We start from the raw sequence: 15,669 nt of genomic DNA, 5'->3' as shown, positions 1-15,669 counted from the left end.
ACAAGGAGTGGGGGAGTGACGTTCTTATTTAATGAGTAGTTTTTGAGAATATGCTTCCTCTTGCCTGTAGCACATAGCTAATAACATCTCAGCCTAGTCAAAGTTACTTGAATGGAGCTCAGTCTCCTCTCCCTCAGTGATCAGACTGCAACACTGTAGATCAGATGTCTTTTAATAAAGACAATTACATCACTGGCACCATCATTTACATGGTTGTGCCAATGTCTCGGTCCAAAAAGTAGATCCTGACCCTGTGTAGAACCCCTAAAAAAGATGGTTCCACCCTCCTTACAGTTAAAGAAAAACAGGGAAAGTACTGTGGTCTGACAGATAATAAATACCTGTGAGTGGTACACTTAGACATTGCTTGGCATACACTCACTTAACATGAAAAATACATGTGATGTTAAATCTACAAGTACTTTAACTCCAGGTAAACAGCCTGAATGTAAATAATATACATTTACAAACTGTGATTAAGGGAAACTATGACATACTTTTTTTTTTCTTTTAATCAAAATGTATTAAAGTTTTTTTTCAGAACAATACAGGCACTTTAAGTACACATTCTGAGTTTTTACTTTAACATTTGAAAGAAATGTGAATGTGACAATTCTTCTTTTTTGCCTAATATTTAATTACTATATTTAAAATAGAGCATTGAAAACACTCCCTCTAATGTTCTTCTGTATGTTAGGGGATTTGATAAGAATGTCTGATAAAAGCAGTCTTTTTCAAATCAGGGTTCTGTGGAAGGTGCCTCCAGAGGTTCTTACTAATTCCTTGAGAAGAGAGCAATGGCAGATTGATCACCTGCCTACAGTGACCACCAGGGCGCTCTAAAATGTTCACTGTCTGTTTCTTTCCTGCCCATTTTTCTATTTATTTGATTCATTTTATAATTAATAAGGAAAGTAGGTTAAACTTTGAACAAAGTACAAAAGTAGGTTACACTTTGTACAACCTACGCTAATATACCGTGTGTAGATTCAATATTTATTTAGACCTTAGACCTAAGAAATATTTTGGTTTTACCCATGCCAAAAAGGTTTAGAAATACTGGATTAAAGGTCAAATTCACCTTTGGATTATGTTAGTTTACACCTGTACTAAGAACCTGTACTAAGAATGTTCCAGAAACTCCCCCCCCCCCCACACACACCTACCCCTTCACACCCCCAAAGCTGCCTCATTCATTCACAGGGATCACTGAATGAAAACTACAAATCCCATCTGCCACTGTGACAGGCGGACTGCTGATGAGAGCAATCGTAGACCACTGACACTTACTCCAACTTCTGCAGGAGCATGATATTGCAAGCACATTTTTCTCTGTAAAAATATGAGCATTTTATTTATTTTTTTCTGAAAGGAAAGCTTATCCATTAAAGACTGGTTTGGTATACTTAGCTAGCCTCGTGGAGAGCTTGTTGCTTTCAGTTAGATCTGACTAGACACAAAGAAGTGTACAAAGGGAGAGGGGACTAAATGGGGACTAAGGCTGCATTCACATGTCAGCGTTTGGATCGCGGGCCGAATCGCTGCGATTCCGCCTGCGATCCGGAGATTATTGCAAATCGCGGGACGCCTGTGCGTTGCCCGTGATTTGCAATAGCCCCCCAAATGCTGAGCGATATTGCCGCAATTTCCGCCTGCCGAATCGCGGTAACATCGCGCAAAAAAAATCGCGGGACGCAATACGCTCCAAAGAAGCTCTTGTACTTTTTTGGGCATAATGCGTCCCGCGATTTTTTTTTGCGCGATGTTACCGCGATTCGGCAGGCGGAAATCGCGGCAACATCGCTCAGCGTTTGGGGGGCTATTGCAAATCACGGGCAACGCACAGGCGTCCCGCGATTTGCAATAATTTCCGGATCGCGGGCGGAATCGTGGCGATTCTGCCCGCGATCCAAACGCTGACATGTGAATGCAGCCTAACAGTTTTTTTTTTTTGCTCGGCCAGCAGGCTGAAAAAAACAAAGAAAAAACAAAACAAATAGATTCCTCCATCCACACAAACAAGGTGGGTGGAGGAAACCCCAATGCCAGGACATTGTATTCTGACAGCGGGACCCATTGCTGTCAGAATACAGTGAGCACAGTCAATGATCGACAAAAGGTTTTCCAGCATGTCCCTTCAACAGAAATCTAACATTCAACTTCTGTTGACCAAGGACAGCCACATACTGATTGAAATTCAGCTGGTTCCTGCTGAACCAGACGCAATTCAATCACTGTATGGCCAGCTAGCCTAAGGCAGGGTCATTGCACAATGATACGAAGAAGGATGAAGAAGTTGCATATGTGATCAAAACATAGAGCTGACCACTTTTAGAAAACACAGACTATGGAACTAAAGAGGCTGCCACTACTGATTTCCTTTAACTGACTCTCTGGCTGTCATTATAATCCTATGGCTTACAAAACCCTTTAAGTCACTGACCTCAATCAAGTATGATGATTAGAAGTTCTTAAATCACTCACATTTTTAATCTGTATCTCTGTCCTGGGTAAGAGCCTTTAAAAATGCTGACACAAGAGACAACCAGATAATTAGCACTTTTCAGGTGGTCAGCAGTGGATACCTATATATTAATTTAAACATTTACATACTAATGCATAGAAACAAGGTTTTTAAACCTTGATTTTTATGGCTAAGATTATGTGCAAGTCTGTAAGTATAGAAAAATGCCAGTGCTGACTTGCTGTTAATGCCATGGTTTCCAGGTCTGCCATTCTGTTCTATCTCACAAAACCTAGTGCACCGCTGAACTGAAAAAAAGTGTGTAGGAATGGATTTTTCAGCAATCACTGGTTGCATGCTTGCTGTAGGTCAGTGACTGATCTAGGAAAATCTAGGATCCTAGAGTCCGTCCAGGTAGGAATCCCCTGATAGGCCACCCCCACTCACTAAGATTGTACCCTCCCATTGTTCCCTCCACTGTCCTGTTCACCTGCTGGAGTCCTGAGTCTAATCTCTGTGTAAAGCAGACCATAGACAGGTTATTTTCATTCAGATATCAGCCTTCATTCACACAAACAAGGTAGATGGAGGAATCCCCCCCCCCCCAATGGGAAATGTAATTCTTACATTGGAACTCTCCATTGCCAGAATATAATGATCAGCTACTGCAGCCACGGATTGAAATAGTTTTACAACATGCCCTTGAACAGAAGTCCTTCTAAAGATTGACTTCTGTTGAACAGGGACAACCACACATGGATGGAAATGTGGCAGGTCCCTGCTGAACTGGAAGAATTCCAATCCATCTATGGCCAGCTTGAAGCAACAGTAGACTCTCCCACTTTGATGCTGCTTTTTAAATAAGCCAGTATAGTAAGGTATTCCAACACATTCTGCCTTATAATTAACTTCATATTTGCATGTTTCTTACTGTTTTCCAGCTGTTTTAAAATTCTTGCTTCCTGGGATAAGCCAGCATGATGTTAGTATTGTCTTCCGAGTCCATAGTGAAATATACTTCTGCCCTTTTTGCTATTTCTTTCTGTACTTTTGTGCATACGCAATGGCTTCTTGGAAAAGCCTTGTTTTAGTTCCGGGATTACTATAGAAACTGTGTCCCACGGATCCACTTATTTGACTTCATGATCCAGGTATATTATAAAGGGAAGAAAGCTCTGTTTCCCTATATTTATACCTCGTGGAGAAAACAGGTGAGCTAACAGTGCCATACATATTATTAATATTATTGCTATACTTATTTTGTGTATTTTGTTATTTTGTGATTGAAATTGTGCAGCAATATGATCTCTGCTGCAGTGTGCCATGCGTTGCCGATGTTTACACCCCCTGTGATGTTTAAAGTCAAATGGGGTGTATCAGGAAAATCTGAATGAGACTCGCAGAGTGTGCCATGAATCAGGTGAAAGATGCGCATGCACCAGTGACGTAAATAAAAAGAATTGATAGATTACAAGCAAACAGAGCTAGTAAGCTGTCATCTACATACAGGGATTTGAACTGTTTTTACTGATGATTGATATGTGCAAAAGTTATGGCGGAGAGCTTACTACCACTTTAAAATGTGTGTCGGAGCTTATACAAATTTTTCTCTCACTAAGGGCTCTTTCACACTGAACGCAGTTGCGTGCAGTTGGTTGCATTTTGATTTGCACTCCAACTGCAGACAGCCCAAAATCAAAGTAATCCTATTGGCATAGTTCACATTAGTTCAGTGAAGTAAAAAAAAAAAATAGAGCATGCTGCATTTTTCTGCAGCGCAAATGCAGGGAACGTGCTACAAAGGCACGTCAAGCAGGCTTCAAATCCATGTAAACATGCAGTCAAAAATGCGCAGTTATATGCAATTTCTGGTGTGAATGGGCCCCAACAATAAAGCCTAACCGATAGCTACTAAGATCCTGGGATAAAGGAGGGAAGGTCTCATGCTTCTCAGGCCTAAAAGTTTTGGGTATTTCCAAAGGTTCTGACAGATGAACTGAGTAAAGATGAATAGGCAAACTGACAGATTCCATTTAAGAATCAATGTCAGCAATGGCAGCTCTTATATTACTATTCTCACAAGATCAATTTAAGCAGGAATAAATATCTGAGAAAAAAAAATTGTGAAAAATATAATATTCTATATATTTTTTTATTAAAAGTGAAAGAAAACTGACCTGGTTATTTGTATGCCAGTATTAATAAGCCACCCAACTATCACTGGTAAGCAATAAAGTCACTGTTTCTGATATTGTGTAGAATGCAGATATAATAAAAATACATACTGTATATACATTTACCATACCTGGCAGCATTATCATAATCTTCTTTTTCTACCAGATGTGTTATATAGGCTAAACCAATATCCTAAAAATAAATAAAAAAAACATAGATAAATACAAACACATAATCTTACAATAATAATTAGAGAAAATATACATCCTAACGTTACAGGTTGACCAAAACGGTAATTTTATTTTTGAATGTTTTTTTAATTGTTTTTTAACTTTTTAATTTAAAGGTTGAAATAAATTCCACAAACATCTAATATTTAAGACTAATGGTGAGGTGCTGTTGTTTTTAGCTACCTTTACCATGGCTTCATGCTTTTCCTGCAGCAGAATTATGAAGTTACAATCTTTATACCATATAATGCCTAATGAAAAAATCCAGCATACCGGAGTTTCAACAAAGGAGTCAATGTTTACAATAAAGAAATTGATAGGAGTGCACCTCTGAGTGTAGTATTTATTAATCCAAAGTTAAAGCACATTTAAAACTCACATTGAGGTAGGAGGAATACAGTAAAGCTCTCTTCACGGGTAAGACTGCTTCAGCGACGGAGAGAAAAACGAGTTGTGTTCTCTTGCTCCCCGGTGACGTCACATGCCAGCCGGCGCTGCGTCTCAACCTGTGGACCACACACCTGAGAGCCGGAAGCAGCCTATCTCCTCGCTGAAGATACCACGCTGCACGGAGATGGATGATCCACTACAGGACTTCTAAGCCGGTTTCCTCTCCGCCGCTGAAGCAGTCTTACCCGTGAAGAGCTTTACTGTATTCCTCCTACCTCAATGTGAGTTTTAAATGTGCTTTTACTTTGGATTACTAAATACTACACTCAGAGGCGATTTCCGATCTCTTTATTTCATACGGATCTTGGAGCTGGCTTCACTCTGGAGGAGATGCCTTAGCCCTGGTGTCGATTACTGACTCTTTACAGACTACCATTGACTTTTTGAATTATCCTGGTTCATTTTAACTGTAATTGCATTTTAATTATTTTATTTATTTATTTATTTTTTTTTTCTAATTTACACCTCCATTTATTGTCCTTATACAACACACCACATATACATAGGTAGCAAGTTAAACATACTTGAAGAAAATCCTTAGAAATGTTTCTCCTCTTACTGTATATATGACAAGCACACAAAAGAACAAAACATTATGTGACAGAGGAAAGTAAAATTACCAGAACATTTCCTTACACTGGAAAGGAAATCCAGTGAGTTAAAGTGGATGGAAAATAAGAGCATTAACCCATAAAATAGAATTTATGCTTTTTGGTCATCTTCCTCTTATTGTGCTAGTGGTAATATTTAATGTATAGGAGTTATTCAATGATTTTTTTTACAACAATATAAAATATGAAGGTGTCTTATCTTATTGAAAACCATAAAGAACTAATTTAATCGTAACCTCTCTTTTAGTTTCAATGGTTTTTATTTAATTTTTCAACAAAGGAAAAGAAAAGGTTACAAACAATAACAGCAGTGCAGCATTAATTTTAACATTCCACTTAGAGTAAATGACAAGGAGAGGCATCAATAGACTCAGTGAACTAGTAAGGCAGATCCATGTCTGAGGCATTTCATGGTATTAACGACAGGCCAGGTATCTGACATTCCCCCATCCCTCCCGGGACACCCCAGTGGGAGCAAAAACTGCATCCCGGGGGGGAATGGTAATCTACTTACAAGGAATGGTTATTGAGAAAAGAAGATACTGCCTCAGGAGTTTAATACATTAGCATGAAGGGTGCTACAACAGTGGGAGAATGGTACAAATCAGCTGTGAAGCGTATGCATCCCATTTGCAGAGCTAAAGCTTACTTTAGGATAAGAGGGAGATGGTTTCCATATCCCTTACTAAACATGAGTACTGTAGTGAAGTCCATAACCCAGTATAAAGAGCCTCATTGGCATATAACTTCCTGGTCCTGATCCCCATAGCCCTATTGGGAGGGGAGGTAATAACAGTATCTAGGTGGCAGAGAGGTCAGGACCAGCCACAACTTAATATCGACTAGATAACCCGGGGAGAGAGGAACTTCAAACCCATCTTCCCCATAAACTGTATTTAGCATATACCAAAAGGAATTCTACTAGCAACAAAAACAGAACCCCTCGTCGTGTGGTTCATTGTGAAAAGTGAAAGTTATCTCAATGAAGTCAGGCAAAAAGGCCCACTGGCCTAAAATGGGAGAAGAAAGAAAGAGGCCAGGGGGAAATGGAGAAAAGGAGAAGAGGGGGAAAAGAAAAGCAGTAGAAACGCTAAAGAACAGCCGGTCTCCAGGGCCGCAGATGGCTATCATTTAGTTCGGGTGCACGCCGGGAACCAATGAGATTCCCACATATGTGGCCCAAGGTTCCCAGATTCTTTCAAATTTCGACACAGTGTCCGTGAGCACACTCACCAATCTCTCCTGGGCCATAACCCATGTGATCTTATTGCGAATCTTCCGGATAGAGACAGTAGATTTCTTCCAAGCTCCTGCAATAGAGAGCCTAGTACCGAGTAAAATGTATAGAATCAGCTTTTGGGTGTGTTTCGGCACCCCAGGAATTAGTGTATTTAGTAGGGCTATTTGGGCCGATTTAGGAATTCTGTGGTTAGTGACCTTGTAGATCATATGAAAGATCCGATCCCAGGTGCCTCTTATACGTGGACATTCCCACCATACATGGATCATGGACCCTGAGAGCTGACATCCCCTGAAACACAGGGGTGAGGAGGAAGGATACATTCTGTGCAACCTCGTTGGCACCAAGTACCAGCGGGTTATGACTTTTAAGCTAGCTTCCATTAAAGATACGCTGCCTATCCCTTGAAAAGATCGGAAGCATGCCCTGCCCCATTCCTCCACATCCCAAGATTCCGCCAACTCCAATTCCCAGGCCTTCATATAAGGCAATTTGTCCCCTATGGAAGCAAGTGACAGGTATATCAGAGAGATGCCCCCTCTCTGCTCCCTGGAGTTGCAACACCATACCTCGTATTCCGTAAAGGATAGGGGGGGAGTCTCTTTCGCTGAGATTGATGAGAGGAAATGGGAGATTTGATAGAAACGGTATGTTTTAGATTTTGGCATTTTAAGCTTGTCAGTACAATGTGCAAGAGAGAAGGGTCCGCTTTGCGTAAAAAAGTGTCCGATACGATAGAGGCCCTTGTCTAGCCACCTCTGGAACGCCTTGATGTCCATTCCTGGGTGAAAGGCCGGATTGTGGAATAGATGAGATAATGGACACATGCTAGAGGTGAGGGATGGCAGACATCGTAGTTTTTCCCATAAAGCGAAGGAGGGCGACAGGACCGGGGATAGAATGGGAGGTCTGTTTTTAGGGGGGCACCAGAGAAGGAAATCCAGTGTGTAAGAGGGTACTGCCTGTTTTTCTATTTGAACCCAATCCGGCTTTTCATAGCGGGAGTATATTATGGATAGTTGAGACAACCTGGCGGCTTGATAATAGAGCCAGAAATTGGGGACTCCTAGCCCTCCTTGTTTCCTTGGACAGTACAGAGTCTTGTGAGACAATCTGTATCCCTTGCCGCCCCAGATAAATTTTATGACAGTTTTGGAAAGAGCGTAACGGGGCTTTGAGAAGGGGGATCGGCAATGCTCTGAACAGGTAAAGGAGTCTGGGGAGCAGATTCATCTTTATAGCATTGATTCTACCCAACCATGATAAATGATGAAGTAACCAACCCTGCATTTCTTTACCCAAGACTTGGTAGATACTTGTGTAATTCGCTTTATGGAGATCTTCCAATTTGGCCGTCAGGTTAACCCCCAAGTATTTAATTTGCTTGTCTTTCCAGGTAAAAGCAAATGAAAATTTTAAACGTTGAGCCTCCACAGCATTAATGGAGATATTCAGAACCGATGATTTTGCCAGGTTAACTTTAAGGCCAGAGAATTTTGCAAAGTCTTCCAGCACCTTGCAAATGTTTGGCAGGGAGGTGGAAGGGGAAGTTACAAACATGAGTACATCATCCGCAAATAATGCACATTTATGTTCCTGTGGTCTGCACAACACCCCTTTTATATCCGGGTTGGTGCGGAGTGCAAGGGCCAGCGTTTCGATCGCTATGGCGAATATAAGGGGGGATAGGGGACAACCCTGTCTTGTTCCTTTCGAAATCGGGAATGCCCTCGAATAAAAGCCCTGGTATCTGATTTGTGCTGTCGGGTAGGAGTATAGAGACCTAATTATTCCCATGAAGTTATCCCCAAAGCCCCAGCGTTCCAGGATCGTGAATAAATACGGCCATTCGACCGAATCGAAGGCCTTTTGCAGATCTATAGAAAGAAGAATACCTTCCTGTGGACCTCTACCATCCCACCCAGTTTGCAATATGAAGATTATGTCAATAGCGCGTCGCACCTGGTCCGGACCCTGCCTCCCCGGGATGAAGCCTACTTGGTCCTTATGAATATAATGGTTGATGAAAGACGCTAATCTATTGGCCAGAATTTTAGTGAGGATTTTTAAATCATTATTGATTAATGAGATAGGTCTGTAATTACCCACCTCACCTGGGTCCTTGTCCGGTTTTGGAATGACGGAGATAAAGGCTAGGTTGCTTTGCTTATCTATGGGAGTCCCACCTTTGGGAGTATTAAAAAACCTCGCTAGATAGGGGGAAAGCATCTCCGAGAAGGTTTTATAGTAAATATTAGAGAAACCATCCGGGCCAGGGCAAGAGCCAACTTTAAGGTCCTTAATTACCATTTTAATTTCCGCTACAGTGAAGTTAGCTTCCAGGATATCCCTATGAGTTGTGGAAACGCTAGGTATGGGCAAGTCCCTTATTTTATTTATTTTACCGGTTATCATTTTATTTACCTGTGCGCCAGCTTAATATGTATATGCTCAATGTATATAAGAACCGGATATTCAGCCAAACAACACGTTAACAAAAATAGGGCTTTGCCTGTTTGAATTTAGATGTATGAATCTGGTCAATCTGTATTGTCTATATTGTTTTATGCAAAACTAAGCAGCCGGTGTATTCATGAATGTTTCAGTGCTCCATCTTCTTTCAAAAACACCTTTCTGAGAAAATCTGATGACCTAATATTCTGCAAATGCTAATTGCCTGGTAGTCATGCTGACACTCGTGCTTCTATAATAGGAGATAAGGATTTTTTAACTAATATGCATAACTGCTGTAGGTAGGTAGCTCAGGCTGACTTCAATACCCACACATAAATCAATAGCACATGTATCAATTTATTTATCAAATCACATCAATATTTTAAGTAAAAAAAAAAAATCTAACCAAAGATTTGTGTAGCACCCTTCTAGGTAGGTGGTAGGAAAAAGCATACAGGTGGCCATGTCTGCATATCAGGGGAGCCTGATCATTTAGTTAGGCTGTCACATGTTTCCAGGTGTGACCTGTTGAGCCTGGGGAGTCTCCCCACTGTTTCCAATGAGGGCTCTTATTGGACAGTGGAGGAAACCTAGCCAATAGCACACCAGGGCTTATGGCTATCTCAATGGGTGGAGTTTGCTGCAATGCACCCTGGGATGAGTTATAAGTCTGAGGGGAGCATGTGACAGGGTGTCTTTGGCGGGAAGCAGAGTCCCAGGAGGACTCCTCCCGTCAGTGCTAGTGAGGGTGTCCTGGGCAGTCGGCCTAGAGGACGAAGGTTGAGCTGGGCTGCAGAGAGGGATCCAGAGTGCTGTGGACCGAGTGGAGCTGCTGGGCAGAAGTTTCAGGGAAAAACAGTGTCGTGAGTACTTAAAAAAAAAACCGCCCAGGGGTCTGCCTAGGAGAGGGGACCACTCCAGAAGGTCAGAGGGATCCGGGAGCCATCTAACCAGTAGAGGAAGGCTTAGAAAAGGGGGTGCCAGTGTCTAAGCCCTGAAGATAAGTGAGTGAAAATGGGGCGCCGGTGTGGGCCCTGAAGTGTCAGTAGCGCAGCAGTAGTACAAGTAGCTACCTCAGCAGGAGTGCTTAAGGGAGCTCAAAGAGGATTTCTTTATGCAAGAAAGCAGTCCAAAGTCAGTTTGGAGATAACAGGCAGCAAGCTAGCATTAACCAGTGTCAACCAGCGTTGACCGGCATCTAGCCAGCGTCAAGTCAGCGCCACTCTGCATTTTTCAGTTGTCCCCAGCAATTTGTGCATAGTTGAGCCAATGGAGTATCCCACTCATTCCCTTCTCCCATCCAAGTTCTCAATAAATGCAAAAACCCAAAGATACTGGACTGGTCATTGTCTCAGTGCTCACACTTGGAGAACATGCTTAAATGTGCTGTTGTTGCTAGCGGTAACCCAGGCGGACCCATATCCAGCAAAACGGCTGGGAATCCTGCTACATTAGCATTGTGGGGGATTTACATCATCACAGTATGCAGAGTTTCGGTTTGGAATTAGACAGATCCTGACTGGTAGACTAGCAGTAAGGGTAGGAAGGCAAAAACATAGCACAGCAGTATCAAGCATGAAGAACAGCCTAAGAATGTAAAGAGGAAATATGGATGCCTCATGACGCAATTATAACTGTATAAGGAAATAATGGTAAGATTAATTGCAAAGTTGGACACAATTCAGTGAACACCAGTATTATAGTGCTTTATTTTATTTGTGTAGGTTACACTTAAAGCAGTACTAAACCCATTCCAGCAATGTGGTGGTTACATCCCTTGCCATCTGCTGTCATCTTTTTCCCGATGCCTGTTTTTTTTTGCATTTTGATTGGCCAGCAGGGGTGCGGGATATCCTGCGCATGTGCACAGGAGTCAGACATTCCGGAACATCCAAAGTGTGACGGAGCACACACTGAGTTGCATATGTGGAAGAAAAACTCGAGCAGGCAGGTAAACCTGTATTATTGCAGAAGAGACATTGACTTTCTCATCTGCCACAAAGAGATGCCCACTCACAGTTTTACAAAAGACTATTTTTTAAAAAAAAATGTGATTATCCTTTGCTTCACCTCATCTTTGTCTTTGCTCAGCTTCTAGCCTCAGGTTGTTCAGGTAAAGCAATATTAAACCCAAAAGCAAACATTTATTATATTGCAGCTTTAGGGCTCTTTCACACGGTCCGCATACCGTTGCGGACCGTGCTCTGCTCAGCGGGGATCGTTTCGCCGATCCCCGCTGAGCCAGCGGATGACAGCTCCGTCTCCGCACTGTGTGCTGAGAGGGAGGTGTCAGAGCCCCGCTGCTCTCTATGGGGAATCGGATGAGAGTGGACTGCCTGTCCGCTCTCATCCGATCCTCAGGACGGATGGAAAATAGGGTTTCCATGTGTCCGGATTTCACGGACAGGATCGGATGCGGATGGCAGCGGACATGTCACCGCTGACATCCGCTGCTCCATAGGGCTGAATGGGGCATCCGATCAGATCCGCCTAAAAAACTGACAGGCAGATCTGATCGGAACGCCCGTGTGAAAGAGCCCTTAGAGTTCTTAGATGTGATTGCTGTATCAGTTTCTTTTTTTTACGCTTTCTTTCTTCTATTTTCATCTAGTGATCTGGCCAGTAAGTCTGTTTTTTTTTTCACAAGCTCAAGCTTTCTAGCAGAATGTAGTCGTTTACATGGATGAGACAAATCACTTAATACTGGCAGGGGTGATTAAAATGATTAATTTATATTTATTCATACAAAAACCTTTATCCCAAAAAGGGAAAACAATGTTTGCTGTAACTGATTATAAAGTGTGAGCTGGAGTTTGGATTCATTTAACACCTCTCTCCCGCTATACTGAGAATGATGGCGCCGGCTTTACCTCCTGTGCCATTGAAGGATTATGGTCAAACACCACATAACTATTACGTCAACAGTGAAACCAGAACTTATTGTCTATCCTAAAGATCTGCTTTCTATAAAAAAGTACACAGTACATTTAAAAAATAAAAGAACATTGAGGAGGAGCTGAAATCAAAGCTAAAATTAAAGTATATGTGAACCCCCATCTTGTAATACAACTCAATCAGTTTAGGCAAACATTTGTGCATATATATATATATACATACATACATACATATACACACACACACACTTTTTTTTATTTATAAAGGAACACATAGAAGTTGATTTACTAAAGGCAAATATATTGTACACTTCAAGTGCATTTGCTCTAGATATAAAGGCAAGTTCTGCTGATTTTTATCATCCAATCATGTACAAGCAAAAATGCGTTTTTTAAATTTTCCTTGCATGTGGTTGAGTATTCTTAGAAAAGTGAAGCTTTACCTCATTTACTAAGCTCTGGATCAAGTGCGCCTGCAGTGCACAGTTATTTGCCTTTAGTAAATAAACCCCACACTCTCAATTACCAGCTGTATAACAGCTGGGGGTGGAGACTGCAGGCGTATCTGTCAGCAGGAGGTAGAGAAATAGCAGAACACTGAACTTAAGTCTTGGCCATTGGAGGATAGACAGGCTTTGCTATCAGCACAGCCAGAAAACAGACCATGCTGAGAGGGATGTGCTCTTATGCCTAGTGTGGTCAGTTTGAAATAGGAAAAAATGAGGACTAGCGGGATCGCCAGTTATTTCCCCCAAAGAAAGAAATACAAAGAGAAGAAGATACATTTTAATGCAAGTACATGGCACGACAGACACATAGCTGGAAAATGAAGTGCTAGGGTAAACAAACCCTTTAAATTTTCGGCCATCATTTTTTACCAAAAAAGAAAAAAGGAGTGGGGGGGATGGGAGGAAAAGCTTATCTTTCATGCTGTGTGAATGAAGTCACAACTATGGGTACTGCTGCTCTTTTAACACTGCTGAACACAATATGCAATACCCTAGCAGCAAGCAACCCAGAGACCATAGACAAGGAAAAGATAACCAAATGATTTTCACAACTTTTTCTTTTTTCAGGGTACCCTACATGCATAAAATGAAGTCCTATGATACGGATGTTCACATTATTGTGCCCATCCCTTGTACATTATGCTTATTTGACATACAATATTTAAAAAGATTATAGCTTCCTTTCAAATGCTGCTGCAGATTCTACTATATGATTGCACAGGACTGCAGCATTATGGCATTACTTATGACAATAGTAAATGAAGCTCATAATAATTGGACAACATTGGACTACTGAAATATCCAATACATAACTCAACTTACCAAAACTTCATGTCGCTTAATATTTTTCTGACTGATTTCTGCAGCCATAAGAGCTTCCTAAAAAGCAGAAAAGGTATACAAGTAAATAACAGAACACAATATTCTTAAAAAAACAAAAGCGTGGGGCCTGCTACTCTATATTAACATCCTGGAGGACTGCACATCAACTCACAATAGCAATAAGTGCACCTGTGCTCAGATTCAGGCCATTAAATTATGTACATATTCTCAATAGGCAGTAAAGTATAAGAGCTTTAAAACATGTCATCACAGACATCCCTAGCGGCTTTAATTCATTTTCAAACATCCTCATAGTCCACAAAAAATTCAGGAAATACATGGGTCGAATTCCGAACGATTTGTCGATCGAAAATTGAACATTCGTGCATTGTGTAATCCGATGGTGCCGACATTGATTTCAAAATGTGACCAAGCAAGCCTTTAATGTCACCTCATGTTGTTACGGAAAATAAAATTTGGGCCTGGGAATCTTCTTTTCTTTCCAGGTCACAGCTCATGCACATTTCTTTTTCAATTAAATCTCTCTCCAAATCATTAATTACAAATTTGTTTGTCTTTCAAAAAATTTCCAATATGCCCGATCACTCAAATCTGATGGCCTTGGAAAATCGAAGGTGCGGTTTTATTCAGGTGAAAAGGTTATTCAATGGTGCTACTTTTGAACAAAAAAAACATTCGGAATTCGACACGTGTATGGCTGGCAAAACACTCTGGTTTCAGTTAGCTTCCAACAGCTTAGAAACACCTGCTGTGTGTTTAAATTAGAGCAGTGGTTCTCAAATCCGGTCCTCGGGACCCACCAACAGGCCAGGTTTGCAAGATAACTAAATTACATCACAGGTGATCTCATTTGCTTCTCAGTGATTGCAGTATTCTAGTCTGCATCCCCCAAGGTAATACTTAAAATCTGGCCTGTTAGTGGGTCCCGAGGACCGGAGTTGAGAACCACTGAATTAGAGGACTGGCAGGCTGACCAGATCTGTTCTTATACAAACATTTAGATTTCAATAGCTTTAGAACTTATTTTCTCCACAATGCTTATACATACAGTGATGCATTTGTTTTAAAGTGCTTTCAGTCTACAATTATCAACCAGACCAATTTCTGCTAATTGTATGGCAAAGCTAATTTCTGTATGCATCTCAGCACTGCTGGAAGGGTGGACTCTCTCCATTTAAAGTGCTTTCACTGCTTTTCCAGAATATATAAACACTTTGTGTGTACATGGTCTCAGTACGGCTTCAGTTTAGGTATGGTAAGACAACCACTCACCACTGCTATGAGCACTCCTGAGAGATGCTATCATTTGGCAAATTAAATTCCAGTCTGACAACCATGAGCCAAACAGAGCGACAGTGGCAGCCAAGCGCACTGACAGGCTGAGCCAGCTGTCTGTAACGCTTCTTGGTGAATCCCAACATTATTGTAAGGATACCCTTCAGAATCGGTGTAGGACATCAGCTAACAGTGGACTTTAGCCCACTGTCAGCTGATTCTGGATCACAATAGAGCACTGTACTCCTGTGACCCACATGAGAAGTATAGTTAAAAGAGCTTTGGCTATACTCTTTTAAAGAAAGTGATGTACCTCAAATTTCTTCCTCCCTAGCAACCAGTCAATATGGTCATCTTGGTCTCTTTCTTTTGCCACAACAACATCTCTTGGACTGATTATATAAAACAGGGATTCTCCTTCAGCATATTCTGAAAAAAAAAAAAAAAGTTTGATGAATTTGGGAGAATAAAATGTCAGTAGAAGATCTCAAAGGCTGAATCACAAGGTACAATCATTGCTATAT

The 15,669-nt window shown here is 41.3% G+C and overlaps 1 protein-coding gene across 1 annotated transcript in view; it reads right to left on the bottom strand.

Moving 5' to 3' along the window:
* VPS41 (VPS41 subunit of HOPS complex) overlaps positions 1 to 15,669 on the bottom strand; it is a 493,288-nt gene that overhangs the window by 127,339 nt on the left and 350,280 nt on the right. The window contains exons 13-15 of the mRNA XM_082258639.1: positions 15,459 to 15,574; positions 13,850 to 13,906; positions 4,770 to 4,831 (exon numbers count right to left, since the gene is read on the bottom strand). Coding sequence (XP_082114765.1) covers positions 4,770 to 4,831; positions 13,850 to 13,906; positions 15,459 to 15,574 — 235 coding nt within the window. The remainder of the gene's footprint in view (positions 1 to 4,769; positions 4,832 to 13,849; positions 13,907 to 15,458; positions 15,575 to 15,669) is intronic.

Source organism: Pelophylax lessonae (assembly GCF_965119305.1).
Source record: "Pelophylax lessonae genome assembly, chromosome: 5".
In the NCBI taxonomy this organism is placed as follows: Eukaryota; Metazoa; Chordata; class Amphibia; order Anura; family Ranidae; genus Pelophylax; species Pelophylax lessonae.
Note: the sequence above shows the minus strand (reverse complement) of the source record. Positions and strands in the feature narration are given on the sequence as shown.